At 29.8% G+C, this 17,618-nt stretch overlaps 4 protein-coding genes across 4 annotated transcripts; 3 read left to right on the top strand and 1 right to left on the bottom strand.

Moving 5' to 3' along the window:
• Window positions 1-2,992: 2,992 nt before the first annotated feature.
• On the top strand, window positions 2,993-3,520 carry PAAG_04346 (hypothetical protein; the record flags this gene model as incomplete). The annotated part of the gene is made up of 2 exons (XM_002793390.2): window positions 2,993-3,292; window positions 3,458-3,520. 2 exons carry the CDS (start codon window positions 2,993-2,995, stop codon window positions 3,518-3,520), a joined length of 363 nt encoding a protein of 120 aa, XP_002793436.2.
• Window positions 3,521-4,039: 519 nt separating this feature from the next.
• Window positions 4,040-4,246, top strand: PAAG_11848 (hypothetical protein; the record flags this gene model as incomplete). The annotated part of the gene is made up of 1 exon (XM_015847425.1): window positions 4,040-4,246. One exon carries the CDS (start codon window positions 4,040-4,042, stop codon window positions 4,244-4,246), a length of 207 nt encoding a protein of 68 aa, XP_015702913.1.
• Window positions 4,247-5,883: 1,637 nt separating this feature from the next.
• On the top strand, window positions 5,884-6,318 carry PAAG_11847 (hypothetical protein; the record flags this gene model as incomplete). The annotated part of the gene is made up of 2 exons (XM_015847424.1): window positions 5,884-6,066; window positions 6,142-6,318. 2 exons carry the CDS (start codon window positions 5,884-5,886, stop codon window positions 6,316-6,318), a joined length of 360 nt encoding a protein of 119 aa, XP_015702912.1.
• Window positions 6,319-9,725: 3,407 nt separating this feature from the next.
• PAAG_04344 (hypothetical protein) lies at window positions 9,726-10,298 on the bottom strand (the record flags this gene model as incomplete). The annotated part of the gene is made up of 2 exons (XM_002793388.2): window positions 9,726-10,073; window positions 10,206-10,298. Coding segments are annotated over 2 exons (441 nt in total), but the record flags the coding sequence as incomplete, so codon positions are not given.
• Between the last annotated feature and the right edge of the window lie 7,320 nt (window positions 10,299-17,618).

Raw genomic sequence — 17,618 nt, 5'->3', positions numbered from 1 at the left:
ACAGCTGAATATATAGAGGTTAATTAAGAATTGAAGAAAATTAATCTTTAGAGCAGATATAATTAGAAATTAAAATAGATCAATTTTAATTTATATACAAACAGCTGCATTATAATAGTATAAGTGTTTTAAACTTTTTATATTTTTAATTTGAATCATGTTCTAGATATTTATAAGAGAAATAAGAATTAAGATTAGAAATAGAATAATGAAATTTTAACTATAATAAAATCATTCTCAAACTCTATTATAATTTAATTTAATTTGCTATTGAAGTCTTTCACTAATGATAATGAATCAAATCTATTGTTGACTTCAAAGCAGTTGATATATTTGCTAAAGTTGAATTTTTTTTATAAATTTTGCATTCTCATCTGTGGATTCAATGAGCTGATAATTGAACCTCTGTCTAAACTTCAAAAGATATCAATAAACTGTTATCTTTGCAGTTAAAAATCTTTATTAATATAGAGAATATATTTATTAATATTACAGCTACCTGTATTGCTTCATCTCAAAGTTCTCTGATAAGCTCACTATCAAATAGTAAACTTCTTGTCTTATTCACCACTAATCAGTTCACACATTCTGTAGAGTCATTTGATTGAGATGTATTTGAAGTTGTCACTTTATACACTATTCTTTTATTCTTGCAAAATACTTTGAGATCATCACTTTTGAACTCTCTGTTATCATCTCAATATATAGTCTTTACAGACTGTTGAGATATTGTCTTAATCATGTCAATAAAGTTCATAAGCACTGATGTGATCTCTACTTTTGTGACAATCAGAATAATTCATCTAAAGCAAATGACATCATTTGTAATTCTCATTCAGTATTGTAGAGGGTTAAGCTCTAAGAACTAGAGGCTAGTCTTCCTATATAACTAGGACAAATTGCTTGAGAAAGGGAAGAAAAGAATGAGATGAGAATACGAGCTTAAGCAAGCTCGCGTAGCATGATCATGTGCACACATGCAAACGATGGCTAGGCTGAGTCAGCTAGCCAGAGCGAATCTAGAGGTTCAGCCCCTTATAAGTATCTTGTATTTTCTTCAGTGAGTAAGTTATCTTTATCATATAATATTTTTTCTTCTTCTGTAAGATTTACAAAAAATCTTATTGCTGATTTGACAGCTCTGCTCATTGAGATAAAGAACAAACAGATTATTTTTTCTTGTATATATATTTTGCAGAATGACAAAGTTCTTTGATCTTTTATTTATATTTCTAGTCTAGAATCTACAGTTATTCTTGATATATTCACTGAGTTTAAATGACTTAGTTTTTGATATCACTATGTTATTATGTATTCTAAAGTCTTAACGTTTCTCTTGAACAGCTTTATTAAAGAATCATCATTTGATTGCAAGACACATACAGATTTAAAATCATTATTTGATATTATAAAATGAATCAAATCTCTTAATGCTGATGTTTTCTTCATTATATAGATATTTTTTTCATTCAAATATGCTGTGAAGTCTGTTATTCTGTCAGAAAATATTATCAAAATTGAATAATTATTATATTATGTTAAATGTTTAAAAATACAATCTTTATGTACAAGTTTTCTAAGACTTATTAAATTGATCTTCAGCTTTGAGACATAACAAATGTCATTCAGTTCAATACTAAATTTCTCAGTTGAAATGCACATTCTCTCTATATCTGCTATTGATATTATAGATTCATCTATCATCTTCAGCATAATATTTATTCTCTGAGATATAATCTCAATAATATTCTTCAAAGATGTGATGTGAGCTTCTGATTCAGAGTCTAGAACTTAGATATTCTTCATCACTTTATCACTGAAATAAATTATCTTTTTTGCAGAGAATATTTACTTCATAACATTATGAACTGAAGTAGTGCTGTCTTTATTTTTATTTTTATATTTATTTTTTTCTTTATGATCTGTAGAATATTTTTTCAGATATTTTATTCAATAATCAGTTTTGAGATGCTCTGTCTTCTGATAATAATAGTATATCTTTTTCATGTTATTACTATTCTGCTTAAACTTTTTATCTTTGTCTTTATCTTTAGTTTTTAAATTCTTATTCTTATTTTTATTCTTTTTTTATGAATTTTGAATATTTTTTGCAGAATTTCTTATATTTATCAAGACAGTAATATGTTCAGCAGCTGATAAATATAATAGAATATTTTGACACAATCTCATAAAATTTGTCTCAATATTACAAGTATTGATATCTTTTTTAGTATAATTTATTCTATCTTTAATGAATGATGCTCATTCAGTACTGACATTAGTTAACAAGTAGTTAAAAAGAACAAAATTTTCAATTTTATATTTTAAACAAGTATATTCAATCTGAATAATAATCAGACATTCTATAAAAGCTCTATCTAAGTCTTTCATCTTAGCTGTCAAGTTAATCAGTTTTTCAAAAAAAATATGTCAGGCCTATCCGCCTTCTTATATAATTCACACTGTATATAACTTCCGCGTAGCTAGTGATTGCTATATAATCAATCAAGCAATCTATCCTTCACAGGTTATGAGACCTGTTTTGCGTAAATAACTACTAATTTGAAGAATTTTTGCCAAATATAGTGTATATTAATCACTGCTCACTTCATTCAATATAATATTGTCTTATTTTATATCAATTGATTGATTTGATGCACTCTTACATTATTATTTTTTTTTTTTTTTTTCTGTGTTCAATCTGTTCACTTAGTGGGTGAAAAGAAAAATCTGCAACTTGCTAATTTTTTAGCAACTGATCACACAAGAACATGTCAATCTGCTTAATCAAGCTTATAGGTAAGAATCTCACTGAATAAAATTACTCTGTTATAAAGAAGATTAATATGATATGATGAAATATATGATGACTCACTCATGGTCATGATCAAGTCAATTCAGCCAATCTGACTAATCTGAAAATGATCAAAGGGCCCTGAGCTCACTAACCCCCCTAGGGCTGTTCAAGAGTTCCAATATTGAACCTCCTGAAATGCCTGATCAGCAAGCCAAGCTGATTACAGCCCATACCACAGTGAGATCAGTCTGTCTACATTGTGTTGAATATGCTAATTCAACTCCTTTAAAAGATGAAGTGGAGATGCCTGCAGCAACCTCTAGCCCATCATCAGCAACTGACTCTAAAGAATTGCAACTGAAAAGATTAGATCTTGAACATCAAAAGATTGATTTAGAACTTCAAAAAGAGAGGAGCAAAGAATTACAGCTTCAACTTCAATTGAAGAGGCTCTGCACTCAGAATGACAAGGCTATGATGCCTGCAAATCTGCTGGTAAGTTGATCATTAGCATGAGATCTGAACTTGAGGTTCTGAATGCAATATAATCTCAATGATCTGAATAGCCATGTCAGCAAGGTGATCAGCCAGTTTAAACAGAATACTAAGTATGCTATTAAGCTGAACACTCTGGTCAGATCTTTGAATTACCTCTCCTAGCATGTGAATATGAAGGCCAAGCTAATTGATGCTCAATGCTGGGTTATATTAGAGGACAAGTAAGTCAAAAGTGCTGATGAGAACTGTAAATAGGCTCCTTTTTGAGAGATCAAAAATCACTAGCTTTACACATTTATTTCAAATGCAATAGTAGCCAGCATTAGGCTCTATTTTAATAAGTATAATGAGGATAGGATTGCTTATTCTCTTTGATGTATAGTTAAGAAGAAGTTCTCTATCCTGAGAACACAGCTCTACAGGGAAGCAGTCCTGGTATTTACATCAATGAGTGATGTCCAAGTCACTGACATATATATATTTTTCAATAAGTTCAATGATGTTATTATGAAATTGAAAATACTTGATATTTTACTGTCAAATGATGTAGTATTTCATATGTTCTATTCTGCACTTCTTGATATATGATGAAACTACATGCAAAAGAAAATTGAGGAGGTACAAGAGTTCAAATCAAAGTCTGTCATATTAGATGTTCAGTTGATCATGGAGGAAATACACTCTTGATTGAATCCTCTCAAAGAGGTCAAGAAGGCTGCTCAGGCAGCTAATTTTTCAGCCAACATGGCTCAGGCTGAAAACACAGCTGCAGGTTCCAATAATAGCAGTAACATCCAAAATATTTTAGCCTGTGAGGGCCAATCCAAGGGACACAGAGGTTATCAAATGAGTGAACATTCAAATTCTGACCTTTCAATTTGCCTAGAATGTGAGCATCATCATAGCAGGCTCTACTGGACAGTCAGTTCAAATAGCACTTCTGAAGAATGAAGAATCACCAACATAGTGAGAATAGAGAAATATAATAATAAATGAGTAGTGAAGATAAAAAGATCTCATCAACTGCAAATGACAGCTCTGAGATATTCTAAATGATGAATCTAGTGCAGGTTATTGAGGTGCCTGTGTACTCTGCCAAATCAATTATCAACCTACTAATCATATGAGATAGCAGGGCTGGATGTCATATTGCAGATGATTGATTGTGATTTTCTCAAATAACAGAGATTAGCAGTCCTATAATTCAAATGGCCAATAAGGCTACTTTGAAGGTTCAAAGGATTAAGGTCGCCTCTATCCCAGTCAAAGAAAGATTAATCAAATTTGACCATGTCTATTTGATATCAGACTTATCTGTCAATTTCATATCTACTGATCTATTAGAGCATCAGAGCTATATTCACTATGATCTGCAGGTGAATGCTGAAAATTACTTTGAGATAATAGCATCTATAGAAAACAACATCTTCTATGTGAATTTGAATTCTAATAATATATATATTCTATCTGATACTCTCTTTATGTTCAGGGGTATTATGAATGATCTGGAGCTTGAATCACTGACATACTTGATGATCTCAAGACTTAGGGTGATTTCAACAGATTATGATCTGAACACTGCATCACTGAGTCTTTTCAACCATGATGATGTGGAGCAGCTAATTAACCTGAAGGATCTGAATACTGATATCTTCACTTTGTTCTCATCAATCTGACTACCCACCATTATGCTGAAGCAGCTACTGATTGATGAGTGACACTGATGATTGAGTTATATTGATAAGAAGAATCTAATTAAAATATCATGATAGCTCTGTTTCAGAATTGCTATCATCAGTCTAAAGAAGCTCTCATTCTGCACCATGTGCATTAAAGTCAAGTATAAATATACAAGTTATAAAAATGCTCTACTACACTATGCTATCTGCAAAGATATTAAGATCTGGATAGACCTATTTGAAGGTAGAAAAATGCTTGATAATGAAGAAGATACACCATCTTATGCAGATAAGAAGCTTATGATGATGATCACTGATGATGTCATATGAATGTGATGAATCTTCCTATTGGAGTGCTATAATAAGACTCTAAAATATATACAGATCTTCAACCAATTTATGAAGAATCTACTCAATCATGATGTTGCAATTATTCACTCTAACTGTGATGAGTTGAATTCAAACACTGCAACCACCTATATGATGAATGAGGATATTAAATGAGAACTAACCTTATCTCATACTTCACAGTAAAATAGTGTGTTCAAATATTCTATTGGTCTAATTATCAAAAAAGCTCAAACATTCTTAATAGATTCCTTCTCCCTTTCTCAGATGTAGAGTGAGGTGGTAATTGCAGTGACTGAAATGCTTAATCTTATACCAATGTCAGTCAAGCTCTATAACAATATAGAGAATCTGAATTTAAAGCCAGTTACCTCATATAAAGCTTAGCTCAGGGCCCTGCCTTCTGCACATAGGATTTGCTGATAGGAGTGCAAGACTTATTTAAAAATAGTATCTAAACTGAATATGAAGATAGCCTTGTGATTGCAGAAGCTTATATTTACAGGCTATAATAACTTTACTAATTATAAATTAGTTAATCTTTCTAATGATTGTCTTTACATGTCAAAAGATATGATATTTCAAGAAGATCTTCATTTGATGGATTCTCTAACCCTGTCTGAGCAAGGTATCAAGAACCTGTCTTCCACTGCCTGTGTGACTGCAGTTGCAATCCTCTCCACTCAATGCAATTTATCAACAGACAATTTTATGATGAACAGAGAGTTTCTATCTATCTCACTGGTATTTCTACACTCTATAAATAATTAATAGATAGACTATAAGATTACTGTATGAATTCTAACATTTTTGATGTAGAATACTACTGTACTCTCAGGGTCTACTTTTGAGACAGAGAATTCTTCAATGCTTACTGAGAATATTACTTCAGTGAGAGAGGCCTCAGTGAGAAATTTCACTGACAATTTGACTGATGTCTCTGCAGACTCTGAGATCACTGACTTGTCAGTTTCAAAGAATCTCACCCAGGCTTAAGTGTCTATATATTAGAAATATTACTTCTATATCTATGTTAAAAAAATTAATCACCTCAAGCAGATTGGTGCATGGTGACTAGTTGAAAGGATCTCAGATATGATGATTCTATATAATCAATGAGTGTTTGACAAAAAGATTAATAATACAGATAGAATCAAATGATATAAGATTCACTGAGTAGTCTGTAGCAATTATCAAGAAAAGAATGTCAACTATTCAAAGATATTCACATCAGTTATATTAGCCTCCATCTTCTAAGTGCTTATGATGATCTCAATATCCTGAGGATGGCATGTTCTGCAGATTGACATGATTATGATATTCTTAAATGTCTGGCTTTCCATCAATGAATATATATATATATATATCAACTCATCAAGTTTCATGAGGGATGTGGTAATCTGGTATGTGAATTGATGCAGAGACTATATGACCTGAAGCAAGCAGCACTATTATGATATAAGAAGCTGTGAAAAATGCTATTGAAAACAGACTTCCATATCAGTTCTCATGACACTTGTTTTTTTATAAATGATGTCTACAAGATATATATAATCATCTTTGTGGACAATGTTCACCTATACAGCCTGAATATATCAGATATTGAATGGATAAAAGCCTAGATTGCTGCTAATTATGAGATCAAGAATGTGAATAAATCAAATCAGTATTTGAGAATGAAGATTGATTGAGATGTCAAATCATTATCACTATCCCAGTCACTGTTCATAAAGAACCTGCTTGAGGAATTCTCAATGAATGACTGCCACTCAACATCCTCCCCTATGAAGAAGAATGTTGATTTCATGAGTGATAATGAAGAATCAATTGCTTATGCAGTGAAATTTACATTATGTTCCTATCAATCAGGGATTGACTCTCTGTAATATCTTGCTATCAACATATACTCTGATATAAGCTTTGTCACTAGCTTTCTAAAGAGATTCAGCTCTTACTCTACCTTGAAGAATTGAATGACATTCAAGCAAATTCTTAGATATCTACAAGATACATCTGATAGATGTGTCTTACTGAAAAGATGCAGATATATAATCTGTGATGTTCACTGATATTGATTGAGTGAGCTATGATCTGAGTTCTCACTTCATCATTGAATATATCATTTATATGACAGAAGGTCCTGTTGCTTGGTAAAGCAGCAAGCAGACAGGCATTTCAAAATCATCTATTGAGGCTGAATATATCACATTCTCAGAGACTGCCTATGAGCTTGTCTGCCTCTAGGAATTGCTGAAGGATGCTGGCTTTATGCTGTCCCAGCTCAATAATCTTGATGATAATGACAGTCTGATCAAATCACCAGTTAATAAGCTGATGCATACAATTTAGGCAGATAATAAATCAGTGATTGAACTGGTCAAAAGTGAGGCTATTCCATGCTGATCTAAGCATATAGAGGTCCACTTCCATACTCTTCAGAATCTTGTCCGCAAGAACAAGATCTTGATTGATTACATCCTGTCCGCCAAGAACACGGCAGACAGGCTGACCAAGCCGCTTGACTAGATACACCCTATGGCGGCAGATATTAGAAGACACAGTAAGCAGGCAGAAATGATTATATGAAGGAAATGACTGATTTTTCAACAATATGGGTTTTCCAGTCAAATTATGTATTGATACCTAGCTACAAGCTATTTTTTGTATATAATCTCGAGTATAATTACATCAGTGAGTAGGGGTGTCAGGCCTATTCACCTTTTTATATAATTCACACTGTATATAACTTCCGCATAGCTAGTGATCACTACATAATCAATCAAGCAATCTATTCTTCATAAAATGAGTATGACAGACTGCAGATCTCTCTGAGAAGTTCTCTTCTATAATTATTTATAGAATATATGCTGATAATTAATGATCTGAGAGTATTGTAAAATGAGATTTTACTTGCAAAGAGATTGAAAACAATATATGATTATAGAGTTATATATTTCTTTTAGTTTAAAAATATTGTATATTCATACTGACATCATTCTTCAAAGCAAATTGTTTCTTATTGAGAATATCATTGATTTCAAATTATTTAGTAGTTAGTATCATCTCTTTTATTCATATTGAATAATTAATAAAAATAATCAGAATAATAAATTTCTTAATGTGCTTCACTTAATTTCTAAATTCAGTCAAGATCTTTATTATGACAGTAGTTCTGTCTTTTCTTTGTATATAATTTATAAGATCTTCATTATGACAGTAGTTCTGTCTTTTCTCTATATATAATTTACAAGATCTTCACTCATTTCATTGCTGCTAATATTGATAATAAGTATCTTTTTGCTAACTTTTATCATTGCAACTTCTCATTGAAGTTTTGCAATTTCTAATCTCATCAGAGTTTCTTCACTAACTCCTGACATCTGATCACTAGGATCAACTGTATTCTCTGATATTTCATCAACCAGGTCTTCATATGTGTTATTAAACTTGTCTGATTCCTTCAGAATTGTCTTGTCTATTTCAAATACTTCAGAGGCACTTCTACAAACTGTAATAGATGTAGACAGTGAATCTGCAAACTTTGAAGTTCTATTCTCCAGGATTCTATTCTCAGATCCTCAATTTTGTCTCCTTTTTGACATGTATTCTTCTGTCAAATCTGGTGTTCCACCTGAGTGTAGATTGACCATTGATGTCATCCAATTGTTGTTTGTGTTTTTCCTCATGTTGTTCATAGCTGTTCATTCACAGCTGTTCATATGCACGTTGTTCGCAGCAAAAGACCTCTAATTTAGGGTCTCAAAACCTCTTAGAGGACCGTTATCAACCTTGTTGTTCTGTGGGACTCTAAGCGAGCTAGCTAGCTACTAATAATTACATGGGTGCACGTGACCTCGGGTAGCCGGGGAATCCTCTAACATGTAATTCTATTAGTTGACTAATGATTACCAGCGACGGCAAAGGATGACTGCAAGGAATAGAGAACAGGATTTAGTGGATTAGGGATGGATATTCAATGTTTTGAGCTCTGCGTTAAAAGCCTAAGTAGCATGGCCAACGACTTGTTCTTTGGGATTTAGTTATATATTACAATGGTTGTATTGCCTGTCATTCTGTCATAAAACCTGTCTGATGATTCCGCGTATAAATAGGTTCTCCAGATATTCTTCTGTTGGCTACTCTAGGGAATTATCGCGAGTGAATTTCACCGACAATAGGGCCTTCGGTCCACAAGCATGTTTATTTGCCACTAGAGGTGTCGGCAAAATGCAGTGCATGTAGAGTGAGACGTTACCTTTGGATTTGGCAGGTGTTTTGGTGGATCATAAAGTCTGCAATTTTACACTGCACATGTGGTGCGCTAGAGCTCGAGGTGAGGAACATTGCTTTGCTTCAAGTCTCTGCTGTCATTCCCCACGAGCATCCTTGGCCCACCATTTCTCTCAATATTTCTCCCATGTGCTGGTAACGTTGTTATGAGAACTGCCACCAAGGTCCCTAACCCTTTTCAGCGCATCGGCTTCAATGCGTGCAATCGAAAACCATACATCAGGCGACAATCCAACGTCTTTTACCAAAACAATGCCTTCTCCACTGTCAGAATGGCCAAGTTGTCGGAGATAGTACGGCCTATTTGATGGCCAGGACCGATTCCACGCCCATAGTAGAATTAGTTCAATGACATTTGGGGGTCTCAAGTATTGCAGAGTGAACATTGCGAAAAAGTCCCAGTTATGGCTTTGAGACTCATTATCATCCTCAAAGAAATCTGTTCCTTCTTCTCTCTGGATCTAAGATGAGAAGTCTGGGATATCAGCAAATATTTTTCGACCTAAAAATCCCCAGGCAAAATCATAGATTTCCAATATGTCCAAGCACTCAGATATCGTTCTCCCGGGATTATCTTGTCAAATTCCTGTTACACGACGGAATACTTTCAGTTGTTCTGACGCTGTTGGGTATACCAACACCTGTGCCAGGCACAGCAAGATTTCAATAGCAATCGCTGAGTCTGTCTGGAACCGAAAGGAGCCAGGGACGGTAGAGTCATCCCCGGGTCAATGCTACTAGTCCGTTGCCAGTAGATCACATGTCGCCTCAGAGGCGTTGTCATCGCACGAAGGGAAAACTGAGCGGCAAAATGAGGTAGAGACTGATGGTTGCAAGTAGAGATCCTGCAGAACTCATAGTCCCTTCCAGTGACAAGCAATGCACCATATAAACTCATCTGTCAAAGCATCCACGGAGACTTCACATAACCTTGAAAAGATGAAGCTTTGCGATCCCTGGCAATCACCCAATCAATTATTACATCTGAGCTACATAGGCAGAACAACGCGGTGGTAAAATTCCTACCATTATTCTTGACAATATACCCATCGCTGCGAACGGGTGGCCTGGAAGGAATCATATGGTATGAGGCGAAATGGGCTTGATTTCGGCAATGCTACGCAAGGACCTTAATTGCCGCAGTCTTCGAACCAAGTCAACTTCCGCCGCGGGATGCAGCACTATGAATGACAGATTCAGCAGGGACACTTTGGGTAGCATTTCAGAAAAGGAGGAGAGAGTTGAGGAGAGAGTTGAAGATGCTTGAAAAAAAGTTTGCCGGGAGAAGTGACTCGGAGTTTCGCAGCTGCCACCGCGCTCGTTTTCGCATTCCCGTCATGGAGTCGGAATTACAATTTCCCCGTAACTAACTAGCCACGCAAGATTCTTCGAAAAGCCTTTAACGTCTCAGCATCACCCACTTCGCTGGCCGATGTGGTCTACTCCATGGCATTTTATCTCTGCATTTTCAAGGAGCATTGTTCGTCCTTTCCAATATAGGCTCGATGGGTTGGCCGAGCCAGGAGTTGAAGGATGTTGAGCAGTGCACAAACATAGAAAAGGAGATACAGCAAGTAAGATACAACACCAAACTGTAGTATGCCTTTTGCTAAACTTTTATCGTCTAGCACGTGAAATCAACTCCACCGAAAGATTCACTGTTGCACATTGAAGAAAATAGTTAAGTTGCAAGCTCGGAACTGGTAGCCTATGACCCTCTTGTCAGAGAAGTTCTGGATCATGGCTCAACCTCCATCATTACACAGATCAAACCTGGGGTTGTTCTCAAATCGCCTCACTATTCATGGGGGCATTCTTCAACCGCAGAATCCCATGATTCGGTCAAACATATCAAACATAGTTTCAATGTTAAAATGCAAATTCTTGGGATCTTAGGGGACCACCATAGAATAATAAGGTATGGATACTCAGAATTTTATTTCCTGTTTCAGCATTAATGTATGCTCAGGTTCCTTGGCCTCTCTGAAAGCCCTTGAGGCTTACTTTTTGTTGAGGCCAATGCTGGCAATTTGCAAACATACTTTGACCACTGCAGTGGTGTGATTAGTCTAATCTTGCATCTTCAATAATGCTCTCAAGTTGCAGAAGATATACAATACATCCACCAGAAAAGTATCATTCACTCTGATCTGCACTTTGAAAACTATTTGCTGCACAGGAATTCTGATGGTATTCTTAATCTATTTCTTACTAATTTTGAAAGCTCAACTAGCAGTGTCATAGAAGATGGACATCTCTCAGATTCTAATTTTTTTAACTTATAGAAATCTTGGATGTTAACAAAAGCAAAAGATATATTCAGCTTTGAATCAATGTTTTATATAACTATGACTGGTCACTGGTCATATAGGTCTACAGGGTCATTCAGATCATTGAAAGAGAAATTGAATTATGAAGAAAAAGTGAATAAACTTTTCTTCTTGAGTATGTTTTCTCTAATTAGAGATCTAATTGATAAAGATATTATATAATGTTGCTGGATGAAACAGTATGAAAAAGTAGATATAATTGTTCATGATCAGAGCATTATGTTCAAAGAAATTTTATTATAAGCTGAGAAGCATAAGAGTATTTGAGTTCTAATTGCTATTTGAAATAACACAGCAGAAATTAAAACATCATCTATTATTCATTTATAATTTCTCTGAAGTTGTAAAAATTTATAAAATATACCTTTATTATTAAAAATATACCTTTAGTTAACTAATATAGCTGAAGGCAAATTATGATATTTCTTATCTAGAAATTAATACAGTTATATTTTCTATATTTTTCTTTTATTCTGTTTGAATTCAAAGTATTCTTCTTATAATCAGAACAGGAAAGAGTATCATGATCAGAGCAAGAAGTAAATTTGACATCTTCTGTGACTCTATCACCACATTTATAAATTTTTATAGAAATGTTAATAGTACATATGCTAAGAAAGATTGTAAATAACAGTAATTCAAATTCACTCACTTTTAACTTTTTTGATAAAATTCAGATCAATTATTTGATAATTATTTATTATTTTTAGAGTATTTTTTCTTAAATGCTATAGTCATTTATCTGAAGTATTATTTTTCATTCTTTAAACTAAAAATTATATATCTACAAGATTATTTATTTTCTTATAATATTTTTCTTCTACTAAATATGATTATGATATTGATAAAGCTCTTAGAATTGAACTATTATAATTTTAGAAATTATTATACTTATAATTTTCAAGATATATTTAATTCTTAAAAAAAATTTTAAATTTAAAAAAAATAATATTTTAAATTAAATATTATAATTCTTGAGATTATTTTAATATCAAGATATTTTTAATTCTTAGAATTTTTTTTAAACTTAAAAAAGATTATATTTTAATATTAATATTATATTTCTTAAAATATTTTATAGTTCAAAAGAGGTATTTATAGTTTTTAAAATACTTTTTAAACTTGAGAGAAATCATACTTCTCATGCGAAATACTATGATTTTTAGATATTTTTATAGTCTTAATATATTTTTATTTCTTAAAATACTTTTTAAACTTAAGAGAGATCTTTTTCTAAAACACTCTTCAACTTTAGAAAAAATCATATTTCAAATCTATAATATCATAATTTCAAAGACAATTCAAAATAAAAAATATTTTCACTCATCAAGAAAAGAAATTTCTCATATCAGTTCATACAATTACTTTATCAATCATGATTTTCTATCTATTCACAAGATATAATTATTTATTTAAATTCTAATCTTTAGATTTTTAATAAATAATTATAGTACTTTATTCTCAAAGTAATTTTAATGTATTTGAAATATAATTATGCTTTTGAGAAGTTTCTAAAACATAGTATTAGATGTAAAATGTGGTAGAGATACAAGAAAAATTATATTGTCTCTGATATCAAAAATAATCATGAATGATATTTTAAATTATGCCTTTGATGAATTGTTACTGATGCCAGTGGACAATTATGATTGAAGAAGAAAAGTGAAAATATCAAAGATTTGATCTGTATGGTCAGTGGCCAATGAAAAATGTGAAATGTTGATCAGCTAGTTTCCAGAGTTGGGAACTTATAAAGCCAGGTAGAGACTCCCCACGCTGATGTAGTTGTAAGAAAGACTAGAGGACAGTGTCTTGGTTCTATCCTGCAAAGAGCCATCTCCGCCGCACGTGATTAGTGCATATAGAATTAGCTAGCTGCTTCCTCCAAGAATCAACCATCCCACCGGAAGCGATGATACGTCGGTAAATCACGTGGCGCCAAGGCTAGGATTATGAATGGCCATCCGCAACCTGCTCTGTTCAGCATCAATGACATTCGGAAAACATGGCACCAAAAGAAGATCCTATTTTTGAGGATGGTGGCCACGTTTTTAGTGTGCCCACAACAAAATTAGCACCTCCTAGCCACCTGGTTAATCCGCAACTTCGACCTCGCTGACTCCTGGCATTATACAATGTGAAGCGGCGTCGTGTAATAGTCCAGAATTGCGTCGCCACACTGTTCAATTACGATGAAGGGAAATAAAAGGGGAGAAAACAATGTTTTCTTTGTTGAACTTGACTGAGTTGATTGCTGGTTGCCTTTCGCGCAGTAATCAGCGGGTCTTCAGCGGCTATTTTGGGTACGCTGTGGGGAGTTCATGAAGTTCCCAAATCTCACAAGGTTATTCTCTTGTTTTACTCTCTGAGATATGTAAGCCTTTTCAGTTGTATAGACTTAGATATCAGAACACATGGATATTTTCACAGCGATTGGATATTGTGAAATTTGGCCACTGAAGAGTATTTGCTTAGAAACTCTTTTCTGTGACAAGAATCCTCTTGAGAGAATCCTCTCGTGAAGAAATAGCGCATGGGAGCAAGTAGCTTTACTCACCACACACACACACACACACATATATATATATATACATTTGATGCGTGACTCGACCAAAGAGCATTCTTGAGACGCCCCTAAAGTCGTTTAATGAATCCTCCTCACGATGAGTAGATGTTTTGGAAGATGAGCCCTGGGTTACTGCGCAAGAACCTCGCATACAGCGCAGTTTCAATTGTATCCAAAGAATGTGGCATAGCAAGAGTATACTATCCGAGAACGAAAAGTATGCTCTCTCCTTTCCAATGCCAAGGCACATTGTACCATGCCGGTTCAAGTCCATGCTACATTGACGATCGTTTGTACGTTAGGGAATCGTAGGGGAAAATGTTGACATAGATGCAAATTAGAACAATCAACCAAGAAGAGTTGCTGGTTTGGGTGAGATTGAAGACGACTGAGGGAGTGAATACGCCCAGTAGCGAAGGTGTAAAGTTATTGTAAAAAAAACAAAGTTTATGTCCATGGGAGAGCGTTCATTTAGTCTAGCTACTCCGGTTGGATAAATCAGGTTGCACCATATCAGGTGCTATAATCTTAATGATAACAGCTTTTGGGATGCTAAACTGACTTGACAGCTTTCAAACTGTATCATTGATTCTTCTAAATCTTGTCAAACTTTCTGACATCACTAACACATCATCATTGCCTTCTAAGTTAGTGGGGGCTGAATGAAATAAGTAGTGTTTCCTCGTCAGACAATAAAAAATTAACTCATCAAAGCTGAACTTGTGACTTGATTTTTAAAAACACAAAGACAACAAAAAATAATAAGTGAATATAAATGAAATTAGTAAATAGTATTTCAATATCATCTGTTTATCAGTTTTATATATATTATTTATATTATTTAATATTTTTATTAATCTAACTTTTATTTTAAACTTCTTTAAATAATAATTTAAAAATAAAAATTTTTAATTTTATATTTAATATTTTTATAATTTTCTTTTATTAGTTTTTTTTTTAAATTATATAATATTTTATAAAAAATATAATAAAATATAAAATTTTTTAAAAATACTTTAATATAATAAAATATTATTAATTTTAAAAATATTTTAAATAATTAAAGTTAATAATTTTTTAATAATATAATATATTTATATTAAATAAATAAAATTTTATCAATTATTTATAATTGAAAATGAAAAAATATATTAATAAAAACTCTTTAATTATAGTTTTTAATATAAGTTATTTTTTTAAAAAAAATATAATTTTAATATATATATATATATATATATAAAATAAAGTATATTTTAAAATAAATATATAATTAAAATTTTTATAATTAAATAAAAATATTTATATTAATAATAAATTAATTATATTTATATTTTATATTTTATATTTTATTTTATTTCTAAATAATAAAAATATATTAAAGTATATTTTCAAAAATTAAAATATTAAAATAAACTATATTAAATTATTTAATTTTATTATTAATTATTATAAATAATCTTAAAGTAAATTATTTAAAGTAAAATTCTATTAAATTTTTATATATAAATTAATATATATAAAATAAGATTTAATATATATTTATATATTAATTTTAAACTTAATATAATATAAAAACTAAATATTTAAAATAATTTTTTAATAATTTTTCTAATATTATAGTATATTTTATATAATTTTAATAATATATAATTATTTTAAATATAAATTTAATAAAGTATATAATTTTTATTAATAATAAATTTAAAAAAAAATATTATTTAAATATTTTTATAAAAATTTTATAATAAATAAAAATTAATTTATATTTTAATTTATATTTATAGTTATAATATAATATTTAAATAAATTTAAAAAATAATTTTAATTTATTAAATTATTAAATATTTTAAATAAAGTTTTAGTTTTTAATATAAAAATCTATAATAATATAATAAATATTTTTAAACAATAAATTATTATAATTTTTTTTCTTTTATTAAAATAAATAAAGTAATATAATATAAAATATTAATATAAATTATGATTATTTTAAAAAATAAAAAATATATATTATAATAATATTTAATATAATAAAATTTTTATTTTATAATATATAATAATTTAATTATTTAAAAAATAAAAAATTTTATATTTTATTATATTTTAAATAATTATTAATATAAATTAAATAAAATTAAAATTTTAAATTATTAATAAATAATTAATTTTTAATAATATTTAATTTTAAATAAATATTTATAATAATTTATATTTTAAAATATAAAATTTTAATAATAATAATATAGCAAAATAATTTTTTAAAATTAAATAAATATAATAATATAATATTAAAATAATTATAATTAAAATTAAAAAAAAACTTTTATTATAATTATTTTTAAATATTATTTATTATTTAAATTAATATATTATTATTATTATTATTATTTTTAAAAAATATTTTTAATAAGTAGTTATTTTTTAATAATATATTAATTAAATATATATTATATAAAAGTTACAAATAAATATATAAGTTAATAAATTTAAAAAAATTAAAAAATTATATAATTATATATTTTTAAATAATAAAATATTTTTAATAAATATTTAAGAATAATTAAAGTAATAAAGTAAATATTATCTATCAATAAATATTAATTTTAAATAAAATTAAAATTAAAAATTAAACTTATTTATAATTTTTTATACAAAATAATATTTATATTTACTGATTTTATTTTTAATAATATTTTTTTCAATCATATAATATTTATGATTATATAAAAAATAAAGTAAATTTATTAATTTAAAATAAAAAAATAAGTTAATTTTTTAAAAGTTAAATAAAAATCTCTCATAAATAAATATAGTTAAAATTTTTAAAATTAATATACTTTAAAAATTTAAAAAATTAAAATTAAAATATTTTACTATAAATAAATTATTATTATATATAATATTTTTAATTTTTGATTTATATAATAGTTTACTTATATATTTATTATTCATAAAATTAAAATATATATATAAATATTTAAATCTTTACATCTTTATAAATTTATTATTATTATTATTTATAATAATTAAAATTTTTTTAAAATATTTAATAAACTATATTATAATAATAATATAATTTATAATATTAAAAAAATTATATTTAAAAAAAA

The sequence above is a fragment of the Paracoccidioides lutzii genome (assembly GCF_000150705.2).
Source record: "Paracoccidioides lutzii Pb01 unplaced genomic scaffold supercont2.11, whole genome shotgun sequence".
Lineage (NCBI taxonomy): Eukaryota > Fungi > Ascomycota > Eurotiomycetes > Onygenales > Ajellomycetaceae > Paracoccidioides > Paracoccidioides lutzii.
Note: the sequence above shows the minus strand (reverse complement) of the source record. Positions and strands in the feature narration are given on the sequence as shown.